Source organism: Microcaecilia unicolor, chromosome 3 (assembly GCF_901765095.1).
Source record: "Microcaecilia unicolor chromosome 3, aMicUni1.1, whole genome shotgun sequence".
Taxonomy (NCBI): Eukaryota; Metazoa; Chordata; class Amphibia; order Gymnophiona; family Siphonopidae; genus Microcaecilia; species Microcaecilia unicolor.
In genome coordinates this window covers 294,309,337-294,335,609 of record NC_044033.1, presented here as the reverse complement: position 1 = coordinate 294,335,609, position 26,273 = coordinate 294,309,337, and the positions used below count along the sequence as shown (strand labels likewise).

The 26,273-nt window shown below is 46.8% G+C and overlaps 1 protein-coding gene across 1 annotated transcript in view; it reads right to left on the bottom strand.

The window, feature by feature from the left end:
• Positions 1 to 6,882: 6,882 nt before the first annotated feature.
• Positions 6,883 to 26,273, bottom strand: part of ITGB7 (integrin subunit beta 7) — a 342,955-nt gene continuing 323,564 nt past the window's right edge. The window contains exons 14-16 of the mRNA XM_030198181.1: positions 12,724 to 12,929; positions 12,336 to 12,496; positions 6,883 to 8,390 (exon numbers count right to left, since the gene is read on the bottom strand). Of these exons, the coding sequence (XP_030054041.1) occupies positions 8,322 to 8,390; positions 12,336 to 12,496; positions 12,724 to 12,929 (436 nt within the window). The 3' untranslated portion in view covers positions 6,883 to 8,321. The remainder of the gene's footprint in view (positions 8,391 to 12,335; positions 12,497 to 12,723; positions 12,930 to 26,273) is intronic.

Sequence of the window (26,273 nt, the reverse complement as noted above, 5' to 3'; positions counted from 1 at the left end):
CTGCATGTACAGGGATGTGAACTATGGGCAATCTGCAGGAATTTGGTGACAAAAGATCCATTTATGTTGTGGATGGAGAAAAAATTGACTTGGGCTGGGGTAGAGATGGATCCAAACTGACTGGGAAAGGGGACCAGATTATTTCCCCGTGCACACATCTAGTTTTAACTCAGTCGAATAGCAAGAACATTATGGACTTAAATATTTAAGAAACAGCTTACATACCGGTACTTATTTGTTTGCTTAAGCAGCCAATATTCAGCCACCAGCGGTCAGCGTTTTTTTAAACACCGTCGCCAGCTATTTGCCCTCAATATGCCGTGCCGGGCCACATCTGAACACCGGCACTGAATATATGGGATTAAATTTGATTGGGGTGGCCGCAGAGCCTATGTATGTTCCAACTGTTATTCAGCCAGGACCAAAATAACTTTTTTTTTTTTAACTTGAAAGTCCCTTAAACCCTGCTTCTAGCCTCCAAAATAGCCCTTCTGCCTCTTATCCCCAGCCTGTGAAAATCAAAGCCCCTCCCCAGGTCTACCTGTATCCCTTGTGGTTGTTGGGGGCAGGAGCAAGTTATTTTCCAAGGGCAACTGCGGTCTCTGGTGATATTCAGTGGCACTGTCCGGTTATGTGCCGCTGAATATCACCACTTAGGTGGTGGTAAGCAATTTAAGCAGGCAGAAAAGATTCCTGCCCACTTAAAATTGCTTTGAATATCAGCCACTAAGTTTTGTGGGTTTTTTTTTTTTTTTACTTCCTCTCTTGACATAACGTGTTTGTACTTGCTTAACATAATAAGAATATGTTTTTCTTGAATTTACAAGATCGCTGCAAATGCAGGATGGTACAGGGATGGGAAAGAAAACTGGGGGGTTGGTGAGGGGACAATAGCAATATGATGGGGAATGGGGAAGAAGATGTGGGGATGAGTCCAAACTCACTGAGGATGGGGACCAGATTCTCTGTCTGGTATATGTGCATTCTCATTTAAAAAGGGAAAGTACATGAGTGCTGTTTTGGCCTGTCCTAACCCTAGATCTGCTTGAAATCTTTGCATCACCAAGTAGCTTTCTAAAATTGTCTTGTATCTATGGATTAATTGTACACTAGTAAAAAAGGCCCGTTTCCGAAACCAATGAAACGGGCGCTAGCATGTGGCTTTTTTTGTGTGTGTGTATGTGTCACAGAGTTATTTTGTGTGTGAGGGTGCAGGGGTGTGTGCAGGTTGTTGATGTGTGTCTTTTTTTGTTTTGTTTTTTGCTTGGGGGTTGTGGGATGTGCTGTGCTGGCAAAGTGGGTTGGATTGGTGTGTGGCTTTGAGGGTGTGTTTCTGTTGTATTGTGTGTGTGTGGTTTTGTTTGTCATGGAGGTTTGTGGAGGGGGGTCTTTCTGTTGGTGAAATGTAAATGTGGTTGTAGGGGGGTCAGCCTTTGCTGAGTGGTGTTTTTTTTCCCAGGTTTTTTTTTTTGTGTTGTGCTGAGGCAGCAGTGTTGTTTTAGATGGGCGGAAGGTAGAGGAGCACGTTCTTTGTCTGTTGGTATTTTTTGGCCGTTTCAGGGCTGCTGTAGGGGAACGCTGGAAGAGAAATGTGCTGTTGGAAGCAGCGCCATCTTTTTCCATTGGGCTGGGGTTCTGGGCATCCTGGAGGTGGGTGACGGCTTGCCTGAGGACGGGGATGGTTGTTTTAAGTTGGCGGAAGGGAGAAGAGCACGGTCTCGGGCCGTCGGGGGGTGATCCGGTATGTTTGGTCCATTTCAGGCCGGCTGCAGGGGAATGCTGGAACATTTATGTGCTGCAGGAATCAGCGCCGTCTTTTTTCGGGTGCTCGGGGAATCCCCGAGGTGGGAGACAGCTTGCCTGAGGCTGGGGATGGTTGGGCACGTCCTTGGCCACTTCGGCAAAAGGGGAAGAGGAAGGGGGTGGGGAGTTACCTGCAGCCGCCTGAGAAACCATGTATTCTTTGTTTTGTATTATTAGTTTGCATTTCTGTTGAAGAAAGAGTGGATGCCTTTCGAATGATGGAGGTGGTGCGTCGGTGTGCGGTTGTTTCGTTAGTTTGGCAGCCAGTCTCCAGCGATTCCTAGGCAGGGAAGGAGTACTCCTCCCCCTTCCTTGGTCGCTGTTTGCTGCTGGCTGGGTCACGGGTAATCCTTCCAGCTGGGCCGCAGCTTGTCCTGTTCGCTCACGTCCCAGATGGTGACGGGCACGTTGTTTTCCGGCTCCTCCGACTCCATGTCAAGCGATCCCAAATATAGTCTTTGCTATAGGCCCTCTGGCACTCTTCAGTACTGGCATTAGGCATCTAAAAATTTCTCCCCCTCCCCCGGTCTATTTTTGCACATACCCACAGCAGGAATATTCTTCTCTTGTTCCAGCGGTGGTTCTGTGCTCTCCGTGCTGCACAGATAATGAGCCATTCTGCTGGGGAATGCTCCTCCCTTATTGTCACGTAGTTTCCTCTGATTGGTCTGTCTTACGTTGCCTAGTGTTGTCTGGGAACGGTGTTGTGATGGTCCTTTGTGTTTCAGAATGTTGAGGGTGTTTTTTCTGATTGGTCCGTCATGCGAGGGCGGGGCAGAGAGACATGGTCAGTGTTGTGGCTTCACCACCATGAATCCATGAACCCTTCAGGGAGTGACTGAGTGACTTCAGAACGTTGTCTTCAGAACGTTGAGGGTGAGTTTTATTATAGTAGATGTGAAAATGCCAGTAGTTCCATGTATGATGTCATAGAGTATACATTGCATAGAACTGCTCCTACTTTTGCAAATCTTAAGTAAATGACGATTGCAGATTCCTGATAAGAGCCAGCAGCAGTGGGCTTTCATGGTCCTAAAATGGTGCTTTCAATGTTACATAGCTGGTGTATGCTAATGTAGTGGCTCCCTCAGTTGGGGCTCAGGGCTACCCCAGAGGTGGGCACATAATCAATTTGTACTGTTTATGGTCCAATTCACTTTAACTCGTAGAACACTGTGAATGTAAATAGTTCCCTCCAGTGCATTTACACCTTTATGGAGAGAATATTAATAGGCATAATAAAGAAACTGGCAAAAATAATACTTGAGACCATTACAGTCTTCAAAATAAAAACTCCTTTAATGGTGCACTCCAGTAACAATTACATGCAAAAGTAGAACGATAAAAAGCAAATTGTCCATAAAATCAGGGTGAAGTGGTTACACAAGTAGTTTCTTGTACTTCATTCTCCAGCATCATAGTCACTCAAAAGAATATAGTCACAAAATACTCTGCCATATGTGCAGAAACAAAAAAAGATGACAAAAAATAAAAGGCCAGCCCATCCCAGTCGTACAGTCACCTTGATCCCCCAAGAAAACCAGATTCTATAAGCAGTGAAAATACTGGTAAAAGTAACAGAAATGCATTTTCTTCTGTAGTCTAAATACAAAATTAGGAAATATGTACATTTCCAAAAAAGCAAACATCCATGAGCAGCATGTCCCTCTTTCCTTTCCCTACCATCCATGAGCAGCACGTACTCCTCTCCATCTCTTTCTATCCATGTGCTGCATTTCCCTCTTTGCCCTCCCCTCCATGTATAGCGTGTCCCCCTCTCCTCTCCCTTCCCTCCCATCCATGTGCAGCTTGTCCATGTCTCTCCCTCTTGTCCATGAGCAGCATGTCTTCCTCCCATCCATCCATTTGCTCAAAAGCTGTCCTAAATTCACCCTCTTAGCAATGCAGGCCTCAGCACTGAATATTGGCTGGGACCTGAATTTTAAAAAGTGGTATTTCCCTCTGATCCCCCTCCCACCATCATGCATAGTCCCCCTCAAAAAACCCCAACAGGTGAACACCCCTCTCCCATCCCCCCTTCTTAGGCTAGGGCTCCTCCCCCTCCTCCAAGGCTTACCTACCTCCCTGGTGTTCCAGTGGGGCGACGGGCAGGAGTGATCCCTCCCTGCTCCTGTCCCCATCACCCCACTGGACCACCAGGGATGTCATCCCCGCCAGATTTAGCCCAGCACTGAATATTTGGGGCTAATCTAGCTGGCAACTGTTAACCTTTTTAAAAATGCTGACCGCCACCAGCTAAACACCAGCCAGAGAATTTATATGTGTATTTATAAAATATGCATGATTATTTGTTTTTTTATATGCACACATTTACATGTGCTTCTGAGCAGAGGGAAATGCAGATGGGTTTTGTTTTGCCTGCAATTTGTGCAGGATTTGTGCTGGTATTTTATAAAGACATGTAGGCCTTTATGGCGGTAATTCTATAAACAGGTGCCACAAAGGGCTGCTCATAGCATCAATTCTATAATGGCATAAAGGAGCGCCGAAGCTGTTATCGAATGTTAGCACAAAGCCTCACCAAAAGTTACAGGCACCTGCTTACAATCGCTCAATGGCTGGCCTAAATGTGCTGTGCAATGCACACAACAAATAGTATTCTTTAAGTATTTGGAGCAATGGGATGAAATACCAGGGGAGTCTAGTTCAAATCCTACTGCAGCTCCTTGTGAGCCTGGACAAGTCACTTAACCCTCCAATTTTGGGGGCCTTTTACTAAGCTGTATTAAGCAGCTAACAGTGTTATCAGCATGGTGAACAGCAGCACTGGCCCATGCAACTGTCTACTAAAATGTGCCTGTGCATTATAGATTCCTATATCAGTAATGCCAAACCCACAAAATAGAACAGCTGCATAACTCAGAAATGGGCTGGGTTTAGGCAGAAGAAGGTGCAGCATGCGTCTTTACTGACAGTGCAGCTGAACTTACCACCACCTCAAGCGGCGAGTAATCTCTGCACACCTGATCCCATCCTGACATCCCCAAATCATCAGCCACACATCTGATCCCCCTCCCGATATCCCCAAACTGGTGAGTCATAACGCCCTCCATTCCCACTGTTAGAAATCTACCTCTCCCCACCCACCCAATAGCCAGACCCTCCTCCCAAACCCTATCCCAGACCTACCGGGGTTCTCTTTGGTGGTCTAGTGGTACCCAGGTGGCTTTGCTGCAACTTGGAACTGCAGTGAGATCCAAAATGGCCACTGTGAGTATATTGTTGAGGCAGCTGCTAGGACAGGAACAAGTGGGGTTCACTCCTATCTCCATCACCCCTGCTAGACCACTGGGAATTTTAGGTAGGCCTGAGGGGGCCTACCCTGAATGGGGGAAGGTTGGGAGTGGGTCTGGACCTGGGAGGGTCTTGGTCTTGTTGGTGGAAGTGTATTTATGAAGGCCTAGACCAAGCAGTTTCAGTACTGCTAAATATCTAAGAATTAATCTACAGACCATGAGAAGTGAAGACTTCTTTTTTTTTCTGTGGATTACAATGATATTAAGCAAGGCCAGGTGTCAAGCAAGTACCCCACCTCCTCCCTAACTTCCTCTGCGCAGGTAATTGAAGGACAATGAGTCATGCCATTCACTGTTTTTTACATGAGTGTGTTTAAAAGCCTCTGGAGACTTTTAGGTGGCAGAACTAATTTCCAAGTGACAGGGGGGTGGGGTACCTGGCAGAGAGAGACAATATTCTGTGGTCAGGAAAGGAGAATGACATAATTGCAGGGGGGGGGGGGGGGGGGTTGGTGGGAACAGAATCCTGACCCCTTTGAAGTAAGAAAAATATATTGCATTTCCTTAAAAGATACATACTTCAGTTCTTTGTTTTACTGAAGGATGTGCTTATTTACCAATATTTTATATGTGCCTTTTGGCAATCGTAACAAACAAATGACATCCTGCCTGACGTATGCCCCTGTATGATGTGTTCCTTTAAAAAAAAAGTTCATTGTACTTCGGGCTGTCAATAGAAATCAAACAAAATAAAACATGGAAAAGAAAATAAGATGATACCTTTTTTATTGGACATAACTTAATACATTTCTTGATTAGCTTTTGAAGGTTGCCCTTCTTCGTCAGATCGGAAATAAGCACATATGCTAGCTGACAGTGTATATAAGTGAAAACATTCAAGCATTACTATGACAGTCTGACAGGGTGGGAGGATGGGGGTGGGTAGGAGGTATGCATGGGGACATCAAAGCATATCATTGATATTCTAACAGGATGGGTGTGGATAGGTGAGGGGTGGGGTGATCAACAGAGACATACAGCTTTATGGTTTATAATGGGCTAGGAACCCCAGATCCTTGTTAAGTCCTTTCTGTTGGGTGTTAAAATATTCAATCATTCTGACTTCAAAGGTCTTACGTTCTTGTATGGTTTTAAAGTTACCTTTCAGGATTCTCACTGTGAAGTCACTGGTACAGTGTCCTGGTCCTGTAAAATGCTGACCCAGGTGTGAGAACCCTACTGGCACCAGTATTGTTCATGTGATGTCTATGTAAATTGAATCTTGTCTTAAGCATCTGGCCTGTTTCTCCAATATAGCATCCTTCGTTACATTTTTTACACTGAATGATATATACCACATTGGAAGATGAGCAAGTGAAAGATCCCTTTATGTTGAATATCTTTCCTTTGTGGATGACTTTGGGGTTCTGTGAAATATTTTGGCATAGTTTGCAACTGGATAAATTACAGGGAAGTGTGCCCTTCTGTTCCTTTTCAGTCTGTGATGGAAGTTTACCAGGACACTGTACCATAAAGCTGTATGTCTCTGTTGATCACCCCACCCCTCACCTATCCACACCCATCCTGTTAGAATATCAATGATATGCTTTGATGTCCCCATGCATACCTCCTACCCACCCCCATCCTCCCACCCTGTCAGACTGTCATAGTAATGCTTGAATGTTTTCACATATATACACTGTCAGCTAGCATATTTGCTTATTTCCGATCTGACGAAGAAGGGTAACCTTTGAAAGCTAATCAAGAAATGTATTAAGTTATGTCCAATAAAAAAGGTATCATCTTATTTTCTTTTCCATGTTTTATTTTGTTTGATTTCTATTGATAACCTTAAGAGTGGACTAACACGGCTACCACACTCCTCTACTTCGGGCTGGAAACACTATAAATCTGGAAGGCAAGAGGAGGTCCATGAAAATGTTCCTTAAGTGTATCTCAATAGACCAAGGAATATGCAACCATTTCCATGGCTCCCCCCTTTTATGTTCCCTCACTACCCTGCTTCTTATGTGCTACTACTAAACTTTTATTATTTCTTATTTTTCCTGTTCTTGGATTAGAATAAACTTTGGTAATGTGAGAAGCTTCTCTTGTTTATAGTTGTTTTTGGTACTTATCAGGCCAGTGGTGCTAAGAAACCAGTTGGGGAATTTGTATGGGAGAAGTGTTGGGTTTTTGGTTCTGAGACCCGGCACCAACAGGCCCAAACAGTCTCGGCAGCCTAGAGTGCTGGAAATGGTGAATCAGAAGGACTGAGGACCCTTCTAGATGTTATGTGGGTTCTGACCAATATTTAGATGGGGTCCGCCTAACTGTCTTGTGGAGGTCCTGGATGAATATTGGCCGGGACTCTCATAACCTCCAGAGGCCTTCACCTGTCTGGTCTTCCTCTAATACTCAATGCTGATGCCTGGATTTGTCCCAGCATTGAATACTGGGACATAATGGTCAGCATTTAAAAAAACGCTGACTAAATATTGGTCATTAAATGATTTAAGCACACTGTTTATAGAATAAAATCTAGCGCTTACACATAGAACTGACAATCACACACGAGCGCTATTATTCTATAACCTGCGCGCACTGTCGGTGCAGCTTATGTGTCTTTATAAAATAGGTTGCAGATAGGGGCCTGATTACCCTCTTGATGCAGATGTTGATTATAAAGTGACCTTCTACATTTGTACCTGAGGCAAAGGAGGGTGAAGTCACATGACCAAGGCCACAAAGAACATCCATGGGAGAGGTGAGATTTGAATCTTGGCTTCCTTGGTTCTCAGCCTGCTACTGTGGCCTTTGCTCCAGATGCTTGGCTACCTTCCTGTCACTGATATTTATAGATTCTCAATATCAGTAATGCCAAACCCACAAAATAGAACAGCAAAATCTCAATGTGAGAAAAGAAATCATGGAACAACTTCAAAAGACTGGTTTATGTGTGGTGGGGTTGTCATTTCAGCAAGCTGTCTAACTAGTGGCATTACCTGCTGTACAGCTGATATATATTATTTCTATGGTTTGCTGGGGCTCAGGGGTGCACTGACATGGCAGACTGTTCACTGGTCCGCCTCTGGGGATGGGCTACAGTCTATTGTACAATGATAATTTATAGATGGTTTTTATTATGAGGCAAGTCCTTAGGATATTTTTTCTGGCCATAATGAACATTGTGCATATGAACTTTCAAGAATGTGTCCCAGAAGCACCCCCTATATGGTGAACTGGGTGGCACTGGCAGTCTCATTCTGTGTTGAATTTGGGGTTCACCACTGTCGTAGTTGCACTCTTGTATAGTGGGTTATTAACTTGCTAAAAGAAAGAAAGAAAGAAAGAGAAATACTTATAAATTAGGGGTAAGCATTTAATTCACTATTCATTTTTTAAAATTTTAACTAGTATTAAATTTTTTTTAATCCCAATCAAAATTTGTAACACCCCTCTGTTGTCCAGCATTGCTTTCTCTCCTCTGCCTATCCTATTTCACCTTGGCGATAAATGGGGGGGGGGGGGGGGGGGAGAAGAGATGCTGAACCTGTGTGCTGGAGGGGGGGAAGCAGCAGCAGGAGAGAGAAATGGGTGTCTGTGTGTCAGGGGTAACATTTTTAGCAGCAGAAGAGGAGACACTTGGGAGTATGTACAGGGGAAGGATGCAGCAGAAGAGGAGAAAGGCAGGTATCTGTATGGATGGGAGGAGGAGCAATGTGCTGTGAGAAGGAAGTGTGGCTTCAACAGGTTTCAAAAATTTCCATGCAGTACTGTGGGAATTCACCAGTACCAAGCCATCCAGCACAGAGGTACGATTAATTGTGTGATTAATATTTTTAATAAAATTAATTTTGATTACAATTTGTAATCATTGCCCACCCGTATTATATATTAAATTGGAGTGGTAAAAAAAAGGTGATGAGAGAAATCAAGAAATACAGATTCTGGAGAAGTATGATGAGGAAGATAGCTCACACAGAAACAGGCAAGAAATGGGGAGAAATTAACCATCCAGGAGCCACTGTAAAGAACAGAGGGAACAAGAGAGGAATAGAAAACTGGATGCTACTTGGAGTTAGAAACATGACAGCAGATAAGAGCCAAATGCCCCATCCAGTCTGCCCATCCACAGCAACCACTATCTCCTCCTCCTGCTAAGAGATCCCACATGCCTGTCCCACGCCTTCTTAAATTTGTAGTCAGAATCTTAACCTAAAGAGGCTCATTGTCAAAGCACTTAGACTTACAAAGTTATATATGTTACTAAAATGAGCACCATAAAGTGAATCAGGAGGAAGGACAAAATAGTAATTGGGAAATAATGGAACTGAAGTGCGTGCTGTCAAGGCCCAGCTGCATGACTCAAATCAAAAAGGAAAATAGCTGAAGTACTTGGAACAGGCTGGCATTTCAGGCATAACAGTGGACTAGATAGTCTCACTTCCTCTCTTATTTATTAAACCTCCTTGCAGCAGTTGATAGGTTTTGCTTTGAGTGTACTAGATGACGGCTGCTTAGGGGTAGTAGAAACAGAGATTAACCAAATTGGCTTCTATGCTTACAGGGACTAGATAGTCTCACTTCCTCTTCTATTTATTAAACCTCCCTGCAGCAGCTCATAGGTTTTGCTTGCTTTTGCTTTGAGTGTACTGGATGACGGCTGCGCGGGAGAGAGGAAATAGAGATTAACCGACGGCTCTTATCAAGATGGCCGCCCCTCTGTTCTTCCCAACGCAAGATGGCCGCCCCTCTGTTCTTCCCAACGCAAGATGGCCGCCCCTGGCTCTTAACAAGATGGCCGCCTCCCTGTTCTTCTCGTCGCAATATGGCTGCCATGGGATCATCCCTCTAACTCCGATCAGGCTAGCTAAGATGGCCGCCGCCTGTCCTACTCCCTCGCGTGGCTGTCCATCGGAAAACTCCCCGAAGGCAACCCCTGGATGACTCAGCATGCACCGTCCGTGAGTTCGCGCGTCACCAACCCTCTCCCTTTTCTTTTCTTTTTTTTTTTTTTTAATAGGTATTGCGCGTTCCTCGCATCCCTCTACTCACCCTGACTCCCGGACCACGACATCGCGGCCCTAAACCGGGACGGCTGGGCTCAACACTCCCAGTGCGGAGACGATCGCGGGCCGTTCACCGGCGTCCCTCTCACAATTGAGGGGGTGGGGGTTGCTCAACCTGCTTTCCCGTGCCTGATCGGCTGTGCGCAAGGCCGCGCTCCCGCGGATTGTGTCGAGGGGAACTGTTCCTCTCACGGATCTCCATGCCGGTGCCCGAACCGCCCTCGATGTCGCCGCGCCGGACACTCGGCGCTGATGCCTGTACTCGCTGCGCACCGATTGCTCTCCGCTCGCGTTTTCTTTTCAGGCGTCCGGGCGCCCGATCACCTCTGGGCCATAGGACTCCACTTGGCGATCGGCTGGGAAAGAACCGGCGCTCGCGGGGGGCGCCGCTTCCTCGCGGCTAGGCAATCGCATGCGGAGCACCGAGGGATCGTGCAACAATTGTATGCTGGTGCCCGGATGCCTGAAGAGGCCGTCTGGGCTCCGCCCAGGGGCTTTTAAACCCCTTTGGTAGCTCTTCCCCTTTTCAGCGGGGTGCCCTTTTGGGCGGTGGGAATGTGCCCACCACGCCTCGTTTGCACCCCGCTGGCCTGGTGGGCATGCCCATCGGGGCACAGCGCAATATTATGGGCGGCTCCGTGCACCCGTGGGGGCACTGCGCCTTGCTTTAACAGGTAAAGCTATTGGTGAATTAGCACTGAGATGTGACACATCACACAGTGTTAAACCTTTCTTTTTAAGAACAAAAGATAAGTAGTACTGAGTCAGACCAAGGTCTATGGAGCCCAGCAGCCTGTGTCCCCCAATATTTAAACACTGCAGTGTTAACTTGTCTTCAGCAGCTTCTAAAATGCCCTGCCCTCTCTCTCATCACATATGTGGTAGAAGAGGATGAGAACTGTAGGGCTTCTTGTGAGGGCTTGCAGGCCCCATGCTGAAGTTTTGAAATGCTGCTGCTTCTGCTTGAGGACCAAGGAGAAGAGGGGAGGTGTGGGGACCATCCCCACCTCCTCCTCCACCACCACCACACTGCTCTCAGGATGGTAAACCAGTCCTGTTCCACAACTTAATTGATATGATGTGTGAAAAGTTACTTTCTATGATATGTTTTCAATTTGCTGCTTTTCAGTTTCATGGAGTGTTGTCTTGTTTTAGTGTTGTAGAGATTAGATAACCATCGTCTATGTAACCATTTCACCCTACACGTGATTTGATAAACTTTTATCCTATTCTGTAATGTAGTTAAGTTTGGGTTTTACTTAACTACCTGATGTAAAGAAGCATTGGGTCTTCAAAGTCCTTAATAAATCTTAGCAGTCCTAGTATTATTGTTTAATTGCAGTACAACTGAGGCAGAGAGAGCTGATGACTTAGCCACGGTTATGCTGAAAAGGGCAAAGCTTGGGACTTCAACCCAGTGGTGTAGCCATGGGCACCTATTCTTGGCTCAGACCCACCCTGTCTGGTCCCCAAAATAGTTAAGCGGTGGTCGCCTTGCTCCCCTCTCTCTCTGTTCTCCACCCCCCTCCCCGCATCTGCATTTGCTCCACTCCCCTTTGTCCTGCTCTCTCTCACCCTTTCCTCTGCCCTGAATCTGGTGTTTGCCCTCTGCTTACAATCGGGCAACTTCCTTCCTCCTTCTGACCCCCCCCCCCCCCCCCCCCCCCACTCTACCTTAGCATCTTTGCTGACACCAGCATGTCTGCTGCCTGTATGGGCAAAAAAATCTTTCCTTTGCCGTGTCCTGCCCTTGCTGGCATCACTTCCTGTTTCCTCTCTGGTGGGGTGTGGCAAAGGGAAGCCTGAGGGACCAGCGCAGGCAGTGGATGTGCATCCCTGCTGCTGCTGACAAAGTTGCTGAGGTGGAGAAGGGAGGGGAGTTCAGAGAGGGAGGAAGTTGCTGGGCTGCAGGTGGGGGGAAGTGTCAGATCTGGGGGCAGAGGAGAGGGAGAGAGATGCAGGGCAGAAGGAGGGAGTTATGGAAGACCCATCTAGCTTAACTCTGGGTCCATCCAAAATGACAGGTCTAGTTACATCCCTGCTTCAACCCAGATAAAGTCCTCATTCCTAGTTCCAAGTTCTAACCACTATCACCAGACTGCATCTTGCAATGTTCTCCCCTGACATCTCCTTGACAGGTGCTGATTTTACCTTCACAGGTGCATTTTTGTTAAAGATAAAAAAGTAAGAATTGTTCCCTGACCTCATTCCATTGCACATTCTTCCTTTCTTTCTCGAATCTCGCATACTCCCTTCGGTCATAGACTTCCACAGTGATGCGATAGATGATGATGAGAAGAAGACCGATGAACACAATGCCCAGAACTAATCCCAAGATGATGTTCCATTTCTGGTCGGCCATCTCTGGAGTTGGAAAGAATGAAAGGTTATCAAGGGCTGTTGGATACCCTTGCCTGGAGACTGGGAGCAACATGCCAACCACCATCAGAGTTCACGCAAGGTGCAAAACTGCCCTACACGTCCACATGCTGGAATTCTGCAGTTACAAGGTTTTGCAAATGTCTATTAGAATGTTGGTAGATATGTTGCTACTGCTAGGGTGCACTGGAATAGAAATACTTGTTGCTTACCTTGCTTAGCCACCACTTTGATGAAGACCCTTCCTCCTTCCTCTTCTTTGATCTTGAAGGTGATAAACGCATCCTTTGATTTCTCATTGCACCACCCCTCGCTGTCATCCTGCTTCGGGATCAGTGACACGTTGACATGGGCACAAGAGCTTTCACAGGTGTCACGTAGTGGCCCTGTATCAAAGGCTTTGCACTCTGTACAGTTCCTGCAAAGGATAAGGAAGGGCATCACACCCAAAATAGAATGACCAGCTTCATGTGCTTTGGAATGTGTGGAAGTATGTGTGTGCTCAACTGTTGTTTTCTGCCTAATGGATTACAAATCCCCAACATGCTTTGGGATGATATGTTAACAAAGAGGGAGTATTTGTTTTGTTTTTTTTAATGGAAATAGTTAAGATTTTCAATTTCTTCTTTGTAAAGGTTCTTTGTATCAAGGTAATTCAAAGAGGGATTAAGATTCAGATAACTTTCAGATATGCCCTTCAGAAGTTGCTCTGTATGTCTACCCCCAAACCACTATACAACTGAGCAGACCATGGGAAAATCATGTTGTTCTTCTAAATGCTCAACTCTTCCTTCATGCAGATGAATGATTAGCTCCTTCTGTCCTCAATAGTTAACTTGTTTTCCAGAACCTGCTAATATTGGATATTTTTACAAACTGAGCTTAGGTAGAGTACATAGATAAGACTGCCCCCCACTTGTGTACAGCACTGAAACCATTCAATAGTCAACTCTACTTCACTGCTGGTTGCTCTGATAAGCAGATCAGCCATTTTAAGAGTGGAAGTAGCTATGGAGATATATCTATCTATAAGAGCCCTTTCTCTTACTTAAGACAAACCAAGTCCTTTCAACCGGGGGGGGGGTGGCAAAGTAGAATCTAACAAGATCCAGATGCATCTGTGTACCTCTAGCTCAGCCATCCTGAATGACAGGGAATATTTCAGGTTGAAGTTGAATAAGCCATGCATGTGCTTCTCAATTTACTCAGGATCTCCCTTTCCCTAGAATTTGTCATTAGAATCCCACTCTGTGGATGTAGAGCTCATCAGTAGAAAGGGAGATACCACACAGGCCCTACTGCCACCTGCATCTAATCTTGTGCACCCCTCCTGTGAAGCAAACCATCTGAGCTCTTCCAGAGGGGATGCATAAGAGCCAATGCAGGAAAACTTGAAGTCTTCCTCTGGGAAGGGACATGAGAGAAGCAAAGGAATTTTCCTGTATACCTATTCCAGAAAAGTCTAGAAGTTCTGACAGCTGTAGTCTGTATGAACAGGGCCGTGCCAAAACGGTAAGCGAGGTAAGCATGGCAGGGGGGCGCCGTCATTTGGGGGGCGCTGCCGCACCATGCTTACCTCCTCGCCCTCCCACTCCCATTGCCCAACTGCCCGCGCTCTCTTCTCTCCTGCCGCAAATCCCTTTTTCTTTTTTTAATACTTTTAATTTTACCTCCGTCCGGCAGCGCAGTGTCAGTGCAGGAGGCGGCGCTCCCAGTCTAGCCTTCCCCTTCGCTCATGTTCCGCCTTCTTCTGATGTCATTTCCTTGACGTCAGAAGGCGGAACATGAGCGAAGGGGAAGGCTAGACACGTCGGGAGCGCCACCTCCTGCACTGACGCTGCGCTGCTGGGTGGTCACGGAGGTAAAATTAAAAGAAAAAAAAAAGAAAGGGAGTAGTTGCCGGAGAGCAGGGGAGAGAGAGGAGCATGCAAGGGCAGGGTTCATGGAAGGGAGAGAGAGGAATTGCTGGATAGGGTCAGGGATGAATGGAGGGGGCAAGGGACAGATGGGCATGGATTGATGGGAGGGTAGGGCTCAGGGAGAGAGGGGAATTGCTGGATAGGGTGAATGGAGGGGGCAGGGGACAGAGGAGCATGGATTGGGAGGGCAGGGCTCAGGGAGAGAGGGAAATTGCTGGATAGGGATGAATGGAGGGGGCAGGGGACAGATGGGCATGGATGGATATGGATTGCAGGGCAGGGCTCAGGGAGAGAGGGGAATTGCTGGATAGGGATGAATGGAGGGGGCAGGGGACAGATGGGCATGGATGGATATGGATTGCAGGGTAGGGCTCAGGGAGAGAGGGGAATTGCTGGATAGGGATGAATGGAGGGGGCAGGGGACAGATGGGCATGGATGGATATGGATTGCAGGGCAGGGCTCAGGGAGAGAGGAGAAACTGCTGGACATAAAGGGGAGGGAAGAGAGATGAAGGAGATGAAATGAGGGAAAAGGAAAAGAGGAGAAAAACTGCACATGGATGAAGAAAATAGGCAGAAGCTGAGGACCAGAAATGAAGAAGAAAGGAGGAAAGGAAAGAAATAAATGAAAAGGAAGCCCTGGAAACGGAGTTAAGAGGACAGATAGCCACAGAATCAGATACTGGGCCAGCATGATCAGAAAAAGAAAGTCACCAGACAACAAAGGTAGAAAAAAATCATTTTATTTTCATTTTAGCGTTTGGAATATGTCCACTTTGAGAATTTACATCTGCTATCTTATTTTGCAATGTATAGCAATTTGTTTCTAAGAATATTGCTGACAATTCCTGTCAGTGTGGTAAGTGGTAAGCGATCATTTTCACCGGGGGGGGGGGGGGGGCGCCAACTGATAGTCTGCAGGGGGGCGCCAGAGACCCTTGGCACGGCCCTGTGTATGAAGTTTCATACAGAGACAGATCATCAAGATATGGGATCTCTAAGTATTTTCCAACTGGGAACATACTACTACTACTACTTAACATTTCTAGAGCGCTACTAGGGTTACGCAGCGCTGTACAATTTAACAAAGAGAGACAGTCCCTGCTCAAAGAGCTTACAATCTAATAGACAAGTGAACGGTCGGTCCGATAGGGGCAGTCAAATTGGGGCAGTCTGGATTCACTGAACGGTAAGGGTTAGGTGCCGAACGCAGCATTGAAGAGGTGGGCTTTAAGCAAAGACTTGAAGATGGGCAGGGAGGGGGCTTGGCGTAAGGGTTCAGGAAGGTTGTTCCAAGCATAGGGTGAGGCGAGGCAGAATGAGCGGAGCCTGGAGTTGGCGGTGGTGGAGAAGGGTACTGAGAGGAGGGATTTATCCTGTGAACGGAGGTTACGGGCGGGAACGTAAGGGGAGATGAGGGTAGAGAGGTAGTGAGGGGCAGCAGACTGAGTGCATTTGTAGGTAAGAAGGAGAAGCTTGAATTGAATGCGGTATCTGATCGGAAGCCAGTGAAGTGACCTGAGGAGAGGGGTGATATGAGTATATCGGTTCTGGCGGAATATGAGACGTGCAGCAGAGTTCTGAACAGACTGAAGGGGGGATAGATGGCTAAGTGGGAGGCCGGTGAGGAGTAAGTTGCAGTAGTCCAGGCGAGAGGTAATGAGAGCGTGGACGAGAGTTCGGGTGGTGTGTTCAGAGAGGAAAGGGCGAATTTTGCTGATGTTAAAGAGGAAGAAGCGACAGGTCTTGGCTATCTGCTGGATATGCGCAGAGAAGGAAAGAGAGGAGTCAAAGATGACTCCGAGGTTGCGGGCAGATGAGACGGGGAGGATGAGGGTGTTATCAACTGAGATAGAAAGTGGAGGAAGAGGAGAAGTGGGTTTTGGTGGAAAGACGATAAGCTCGGTCTTGGACATGTTCAGTTTCAGGTGGCGGTTGGACATCCAGGCAGCAATGTCGGATAAGCAGGCCGATACCTTTGCCTGGGTCTCCGCGGTGATGTCTGGTGTGGAGAGATACAGTTGGGTGTCATCAGCATAGAGATGATACTGGAAACCATGAGATGAGATCAGGGAGCCCAGGGAAGAGGTGTAGATTGAGAAGAGAAGGGGTCCAAGGACCGATCCCTGGGGAACACCAACAGATAAGGGGATGGGGGTGGAGGAAGATCCATGAGAGTGAACTTTGAAGGTGCGGTGGGAGAGATAGGAGGAGAACCAGGAGAGGACAGAGCCCTGGAACCCAAATGAGGACAGTGTGGCAAGAAGTAAGTCATGATTGACAGTGTCAAAAGCGGCGGATAGATCCAGGAGGATGAGGATAGAGTAGTGGCCTCTGGATTTGGCAAGGAACAGGTCATTACAGACTTTAGAAAGTGCTGTTTCTGTCGAGTGAAGAGGGCGAAAACCGGATTGAAGCGGATCAAGGATGGCATGAGAGGAGAGAAAATCAAGGCAGCGGCTGTGGACTGCGCGCTCAAGTGTCTTGGAGAGGAAGGGTAGGAGGGAGATGGGGCGGTAGTTGGAGGGACAGGTAGGGTCTAGTGATGGTTTTTTGAGGAGTGGCGTGACTACAGCATGCTTGAAGGTGTCGGGGACAGTTGCAGTGGAGAGAGAGAGGTTGAGGATATGACAGATGGAGGGGGTGATAGTAGGAGAGATGGTGTTAAGTAAGTTGGTGGGGATGGGATCAGAGGAACAAGTGGTGCATTTTGAGGAGGAAAGAAGGCGGGCGGTTTCCTCCTCGGAGATATCAGGAAAGGAGGAGAAGGAGGTCTGGGTTGGTTGGTTGAGGGAGAGGGTTGAAAGGTGAAGAGGAGGAGGTGGCTTGGTAGTGAACTCAAGGTTGATCTTTTGCACCTTGTCGCGGAAGTAGTCAGCCAGTGATTGAGGAGAGAGTGACGGGGGGGTGGGAGCGGAGGGCACTTTGAGGAGGGAGTTAAGGGTGGCGAAGAGACGACGAGGGTTAGAGCTGAGAGAATTAGTCAATTGGGTGTAATAGTCCTGTTTGGCAAGGAATAGTGAGGACTGGAAGGAGGATAGCATGAATTTGTAGTGAAGGAAATCTGAATGGGTGCGAGATTTCCTCCAGAGGCGTTCAGCAGATCGGGCGCAGGAGCGAAGGTAACGGATGCAAGGGGTCAGCCAGGGCTGGGGATTAGTACGCCTTGTGGGACGGGAGGTGGATGGTGCAAGGGTGTCCAGAGCAGAGGAGAGAGTGGCATTGTAAGCGGAGACAGCCTCGTCAACAGACACGGAGGACATGATGGAGGGGAGGAGATTAGAAATACTAGATGATAAGGTGGGAGGGTCAATAATCTGGAGATTCCTGGAAGTAGTGGTTAATGTTGGGCGGGGCTGAGGGGGAGGGTGAAGAAGTGTGAAGGTGATCAGGTGATGATCAGAGACAGGAAGAGCTGAGGTGTGGAAATTGGAGGGTGAGCCGGAAGAGGAGAGGACGAGGTCAAGGCAATGGCCATCACGGTGAGTAGGGGTGGTGGAACAAAGCTGGAGGTTGAAGGAGGATGTTAGAGTGAGGAACTGAGAAGCGTGAGAGTTGGACAGGTCATCAACGTGTATGTTGAAGTCTCCGAGAATGAGGGATGGAGATGAGGGTTCAAGAAAAACAGAAAGCCAGGCATCGAAGTCGGTGAGGAAGGAAGGGAGGGATTTATCAGGGGGGCGGTAAATGACTGCCACTCTGAGTGGCAACGGGTAGAATAGACGGATGGAGTGGACTTCAAAGGATGAGAAGCAGTGAGACTGTGGTAGGAGGAGGGGTTGGAAGCTACAGGAGGGCGAGAGTAGTAACCCGACGCCTCCTCCACGGCCAACTAGGCGGGGAGTATGGGAGAAGAGATAGCCTCCATGGCATAGAGCCGCAACTGAGGCAGAGTCGTCAGGGGAGAGCCAGGTTTCAGTTAGGGCAAGCAGGTGAAGGGAATGAGAGATGAAGAGATCGTGGATGAAGGGAAGTTTGTTGCAGACCGAGTGGGCATTCCACAGTGCACATGAGAAGGGGAGGGAAGAGGGGGGGAGGAGGGGAATAGATATGAGATTGGAGACATCCCGGAAACGTTTGCATGGATAGGACGAAGACAGGTGTGGGGGACCTGGATTGGGATTGATGTCTCCTGCGGATAGCAGGAGGAGGAGCAAGAGAGTGCGGAGGAGGGTGGGGGAGGTAGGGCGACGAAGGCGACGAAGACGGGATGCGCTTAGGAGGAATGGGGATGGGTTAATGGCAGGAAGGAAGTGTTGAAGGTTGAGAGCTAGGAAGGAGGAGGGGGACAGGAGAGATGGTGAGGTGGTGAGGGACGGGGGTGAGTAGGGTATTGCAGTAGTGCATTCTTAGTGCCAATGCAAGGGTATTAGGCACTCCAGACAAACCCTCAACTTGTGTCTCCCTCAATTAACGTTCAGGTTTTGATAATTAAACTGAACAATTATGAAAACAACACTACCCCTCTTAGACTGATCCTTAAAAATGTATATTAGACATGAAGGATTTAAATATCAATTTTGTTTCACTCAAACATACCTGTTATAGGGGTTCTACATGAATAGCAAGGGAAAGAATCCACAGGTTTGGGTGATGTCATCAGTGTTGCCTGGATCCACATTCAAATTGGCTTCTCTCTTATTATGACCTAAAGAGTTTTATAAGGCCTCCATGAGCATGTGTGGGAGAACCATGCTCATGACAGCTACCTTCCCTTAAGAACAGCTATACTGGGAAAAGGAAATGGGGCTTGATATACTGCTTTTTGTGGTTTTTGCAACTACATTCAAAGCAGATTACATAGTATATACAGGTACTTCTTTGTACATGGGGCAACAGAGAGTTATGTGACTTGTCCAGAATCACAAGGAGCTGCAGTGGGAATCAAACCCATTTCCCCACAATCAAAGTCTACTGCAATAACCACTAGGCTACTCTTCCACTAGGTCAGACTGATGGTCCATCTAGTATTCTCCTTCCTTGGCCAATCCTGGAGGACGTAATGGGGCAGTTCAGCAAGAGTAGCAAATCACCTGGACCGGATAGTATTCATCCTAGAGTACTGATAGAACTGAAAAATGAACTGCGGCTAGGAAAGCGAATAGAATGTTGGGTATTATTAGGAAAGGTATGGAAAACAGGTGTGAGGATGTTATAATGCCGTTGTATCGCTCCATGGTGCGACCGCACCTTGAGTATTGTGTCCAATTCTGGTCGCCGCATCTCAAGAAATATATAGTGGAATTCGAAAAGGTGTAGCGAAGGGCGACGAAAATGATAGCGGGGATGAGACGATTTCCCTATGAAGAAAGACTAAGGAGGCTAGGGCTTTTCAGCTTGGAGAAGAGACAGCTGAGGGGAGACATGATGGAGGTATATAAAATAATGAGTGGAGTGGAACAGGTGGATGTGAAGCATCTGTTCACGCTTTCCAAAAATACTAGGACTAGGGGGCATGCGATGAAACTACAGTGTGGTACATTTAAAACAAACAGGAGAAAATTTTTCTTCACCCAACATGTAATTAAACTCTGGAATTTGTTGCCAGAGAATGTGGTGAAGGCGGTTAGCTTGGCAGAGTTTAAAGAGGGTTTGGACAGTTTCCTAAAGGACAAGTCCATAAACCGCTACTAAATGGACTTGGGAAAAATCCACAATTTCGGGAATAACATGTATAGAATGTTTGTACATTTGAGAAGCTTGCCAGGTACCCTTGATCTGGATTGGCCACTGTCGGGGAAAGGATGCTGGCCTCGATGGGCCTTTGGTCTTTTCCCAGTATGGCATTACTTATGTACTTATGTAATCCAGGTCACAAGTATCTGGCAGAATCCCAAATAGTAGTAAGATTCTGTGCTACCAATCCCAGGAACAGCAGTGGCTTTCCCCATGTCTATCTTAATAGCAGACTATAGATGTTTCCTCCAGAAACTTGTCCAAACCTTTTTTAAACCGAGATATACTAACCACTGTTACCAAATCCACTGGCAACAAGTTCTAGAGCTTAACTATTCATTGAGTGAAAAAATATTTCCTCCTATTTGTTTCAAAAGTATTTCCATGTAACTTCATTGAATGTCCCCTAGTTTTATTCCTTTTCGAAAGAATAATCGTACCTGTTCTACACCACTCAGGATTCTGTAGACCTCTATCACATTACCCCTCAACCATCTCATCATAGCTTAGATGAAAAAGAAATAAGGCAGAATGGTAGGTGGGACTCTGTGGCTCCATTCCTGTGCTGTCCATGGAGAACCCCTATTACAAGTAATCAATTGTGCTTTCTCCATGGACAAATGGGAATCAAGCCACAGGTCTGGGTGATTCCAGAGCTGAATCATTGATTTGTGATGCAGTAAAGAAAAAGCAGGAGGTTGGAGTTAGGCAGATGTATTTTTTAATACAGACTGACCAAATCTTCATGGAAAACAGATTTCAAACTATGGTGCTTAGTGAAAGTACTTGACCTGAAGAAGGTTCTGCCTTTGAAAGCTTGTCAAAAATTGTATTGTTAGTGTAAACCCCCTGGTGGCACAGCGAGGTATTACACTTAAAGAAAATGATGTTAAAATATTATTATTATTATTAATTATTTGTTACATTTGTATCCCACATTTTCCCACCTATTTGCAGGCTCAATGTGGCTTACATAGTACCATAGTGGTGATCACCAGTTCCGGTATGAACAAATACAAGGTGTTATTGTGATTTAATAAGGATCATGTATGACAGAAATATAGGGGAACTTAGGAAGGAAGGGAGAAGTTGGGGTGAATCCATTACGATCTTTGTTTTGTTTGTGTTGCAGGTGCTCAGGCTTTTATGTTGGGTCTGTAAGATATGCTTTCCTAAACAGGTTTGGTTTTAGTTCTTTCCAAAAGTGCAGGTGGTCGTTCGTTGTTTTTACTAATTTTGGCAATGCGTTCCACAGTTGTGCGCTTAGGTATGGAAAGCTGGATGCATACGTTGATTTGTATTTGAGTCCTTTGATGCTTGGGTAGTGAAGATTTAAGTATGTTCGTGATGAACTTGTTGAGTTTCTGGTTGGCAGATCTATGAGGTTTGTCATGTATCCTGGGGTTTCTCTGTAGATAATTTTGTGGACCAGGGTGCAGATTTTGAAGGTAATACGTTCTTTGATTGGGAGCCAGTGCAGTTTTTCTCTAAGGGGTTTGGCACTTTCGAAACGAGTTTTTCCAAATATAAGCTTGGCTGCTGTGTTTTGGGCGGTCTGAAGCTTCTTTATAATTTGTTCTTTGCAACCTGCATAGATGCCATTGCAATAGTCTGCGTGGCTTAGTACTATTGGTTGTGTCAAGTTACGGAATATTTCCCTTGGTTTCATACGTTTGAGTTTCCACATTGCGTGAAACATTTTCTTTATGGTCGATTTTGCTTGGTTCTCTAGTGAGAGGTTCTGGTCGATCGTTACTCCGAGAATATTCAGGCTGTCTGCGATAGGAAGGGTATAGCCTGGGATATTTATGTCTGTGGTTTGTATGTGTTGTATTGGGATGAGATGGTGAGACAATGTGTTTTTTCTGTGTTGAGGTTTAGTTGGAATGCGTTAGCCCATGAGTTCATGATGTTCAAACTGAGCTTGATTTCATTGGTGATTTATGCTAGATTGTGTTTATAGGGGATATATATTGTGACGTCATCTGAATATATGAATGGGTTGAGTCCTTGAGTGGATAAGGACTTGGCCAGTGGGACCATCATGAGGTTGAAAAGGATTGGTGATAGTGGTGATTCTTGTGGTACTCCGTAGCCTGGTTTCCAAGGTGATGATATGTTTGTGTTGGCTTTCACTTGATATGTTCTTGTGGTTAGGAAACACTTGATCCATTTGAGTGTATTTCCGCTGATTCCAAAGTAATCTAGGAGTCTTAGTAGTATATTGTGGTTGACCATGTCAAATGCGCTGGACATGCCAAATTGTAGGAGAAGTATGCTTTTACCTGTTGCTATTTCCTGTTTGAATTTGGCTAAGAGCATGAGTAATACTGTTTCGGTACTGTGTAGGGGGCGGAATCCTGATTGTGATTCGTGTAATATTGTGAATTTGTCAATGTAGTCATTAAGTTGTTTGGTAACTAAACCTTCCATTAGTTTGACTATTAATGGAATAGATGCTACTGGATGATAATTGGTGATGTCATTTGATTTTTTCTTGGTGTCTTTTGGTATTGGGGTGAGTAAAATGTTGCCTTTTTCTTTGGGGAAGATGCCTTTTTGAAGCATGAAGTTTAGGTGGGATGTGAGGTCTGTTATGAAGCAGTGGGGGGTGGATTTCATTAGATGACTGGGGCAGGTGTCCAATTGGCAATGACTGTTGGAGTACTTTTTAATTGTCTGGGTAACTGTATTGGCGGTGAGGAGAGCGAAATTTGACCAGGTTCGATCCACTGGGAATACACCCGGGGATGGGTCCAGATTATTAATGAAGTTGTCGATGTCCACGTTGTCCTGTGGTAGCGTTTTGTGTAGGTTTGTGATTTTTTCATTGAAGTATTTAGCGAGGTTGTCGGCAGATGGGATGTCAGTATTGGTTGTGGTGATCGGTGTTCACCACAACCAACACAATCGATGTTCACCACAACCAACACAACCAACACAATCGGTGTTGTGTCTAGTAATTTGTTCATGAGATGATATAGTTTCTTCGTGTCTTTGTAGTCCGTTCCTATTTTGGTTTTGTAGTATTCCCTCTTGGTCTGTCTTGTTGCGTATTTGTATTTCCTTTGTAGTTGTTTCCATGCGTTGAGTGTATGTTCATCTTTTACTTTATTCCATGCTTGTTCTAGTTTCCTGGATTGTGTTTTTAGTTTTTTCAGTTCTTCGTTGAACCACGGTATAAACACACACTCCATTTTCGTTCTGATTTCCACAAAAATTCCTTTTTTTAAACCTTAACAGACGCACTCACACGTCTGTCCTTTTAGTTCACCCTCCCAACTGCCTGGTTCGGCAGTTTAGAATCCTCCTGGGATGCTCCTGAGTTATGACAGCATGGACATGGCTTGTGCTGCATTCTGCCACAGATCTCTCTAGCCACACATTAAATCAGCTATAAATAAAAATAGAACCATCAAAATAATTTCCCCTTACCCTGCCTATGTCTTCTTAAGCATCAAACTCTCCATTTGCCACTTGATTTTTGTCACCTTCTGCTACTCAGCTCTTCCAAGAGCTGGCAGCCATCAGCAACCGATGATGCCTCCCGTGCCTTCACTGAGCACATATGCACCCAGCTGACCCGGGCTGCACCAAATTCTGCCCCCAAAATCTTCAGGGAGGCTCTCCGGAGTTCTCCCCAGCAATGTCTCAGGAAACCATGCCTGTCTTCTTCCTCTGGTGCCAGCCCAGCTCTCCAAATTGGGCTGGTGCAGTACTGCTCAGGCCTGAACTGTGGCACTTTTGCGCATGCACAAGGGAAATCGTGCATGTGCAGAGGAGCCCCAAGCAGGGCCAGCACAGCCTGCCTCTCACACTCCCAGTATACGCCCAGTCAGCTCGGACTCTTCAATTGCTGCATTCATGCAGCACAATGCTGCTCATCTCCACGGTAGACCGCGACATCCCCAAAGCTGCCCCAACTCAGCTCCTCCTACTACTGCAGCCACTGCGCCCATGTGACCCAGCACTGCCCGCCGCCCGTGATCCCAGCACTTATGGTTCTTTCCAACCACAACACCACAACCTCAGCCCCAATAAACCCGGAGCCCACCGACTTGACCCTAATGGCCAGGTAAGTACAATTTTAACCCTTCAGGTTTACATTAGTTCAATAAAAAATGTAGTATCTTATTTTTCTTTTGTTTGTTTTGCTTTATTTCTATTTATTACTATGGTAATGTGGCAAGAGAGAGTTGTGGTGCCACGTAAGATAAGACACACACACACAGCACAATCTCTAGCAGGTACACAAGGCTGGCATGCAGCTGGCCAGGTCAAAAACAAATTCTTCAAAGTTGTACTTGTCCTGCCTCAAATAGCTTCTGCTTCAAGCAATTACAGAGTAGCAAAGTCGGTCTGTTGTGGTGCTGCTCCTCTTCCCCAGGCTCCCCTCAGGTACTACAGCCAACAAGAACACCCTGGGAGGATTCCTTCACTTGAGGCCTCCTCTTCCTTTCACTGACCCCAGCCTGGGCTGAGCCCCACTTCCCTGTTTCAGCCTGTGCCATTGCTGTAAGGTGGCTTAATTGCACCATCAGTGAGGGAGTGTTCTTAGGGCAGTGGTTCCCAAACCTGGTCCTGGAGGCACCCCAGCCAATCAGGTTTCAGGATATCCACAATGAATATTCACGACAGAGATTTGCATGCAGTGGAGGCAGTGCACACAAATCTCTCATGAATATTTATTGTGGATATTCCTGAAAACCTGATTGGCTAGGGTGCCTCCTGGACCAGGTATATGGACACCGGTTGCTATGCCACTCATTCTTTCACATACCCTCTCCTTCACTTCAGCCCTCAGAGCTTGAACGTCTGCCACAACCAGGGCCATCACCTCATATGGCATCCAGGGCCCCCACAACTTCTAGAATCACTGGGACTACTCCTAGGCCACAATCTAAACCACCTCCCCGGACACACCATGCCTCTAGCACTCTCACATAAACAGGGTAAGATACACACAGCAAACATTGGGCCCCGTCACACCAATGGCCACAGATTGTCCAAGTACTCATCACAGGGACATCTGGTCCAGTAGGAAACAGCTGTACTGGAACTCCATCCGTAGGCTGTACCACACTCTTTCCATTCAGCAGTACAGTCTTCATCTCGGAACCGGTTATCTCCAGAAGACAGCATCTCTTCCAACACAGGCATCCACTGTCTCCATTTCAACATGGGAAGATTATTCATCACTTGAGCCTTTTTCCTGTGTAATAGGCTGATACTCTTTCCTCTTGGGTCTCTGGCAACCACCACAACCGGTCTTCATGAGCGACTGGGTTTGACTTTGGGATCCTCTGACCCCTTGACACATCTACAGCTGGGAATCGGAAGAAGAATGTAAGCCTCCAGGACTCCCTTGGACAGCTCTGTTTCCTTTTCAGGTGTCTCAGACTTGACAGTTGTCTTATCTGCAGCACCTTATTCCGGGCTTTAAACTCCTTCCTATGAGCAACCCTTTCACATGCTGAGCCACCTTCATTCAAGACTCTGTCCATCTTCATAAATAAATGGCTTTGGCAGGTCAACTGACTTTTGCCTCTTAAGTCACTGTCTCCCTGATTCGGGGACCATACTTGATAGCGCCTCTGCATGATTTGTGTTTGGGTCCCCATTTCCTCATCCTTGTACCCCATTCCATCTCCAGTACCTTCTTTCAGGCTACTTGATCCTCAGAAATTATTTCCACAGTCTCCAGACAGGGCCGGTCTTAGGCAGAGGCGACCAAGGCAGCCGCATAGGGCCCCGCGCCTAAGGGGGCCCCGAACGGCACGCCTCAACTCTGCCTCGCCTCTCCCGACCTCCACCGCCGGACCGCCGCTGCTCGCCTGCCCTCCACCCATGTCCAGTGACGCGACTCTCCTCGTTCCCCTGCTCCCCCTCCCTCCAGCCACCTGAGCCCCCCTCCAGTCTGAGCCCCCCCCCCCCCGACCCGCCAAATGACCCTCTTCTCTGCCACCCGACCCGGCCAGCACCTGACCCAGCATTTAAAAAAAATCTACAAGCGTCGGTGCCTCGCGTCTGAGAATAAAAGAAAAAAATCGCTTCGTCTGTCGGCCGACCTTCTCTCATTTCCCACCCTCTGATGTAACTTCTGCAAGGGCGGGACATGAGGGAAGGACGGACGAAGCGATTTTTCTTCTTTTACTCTCAGACGCGCG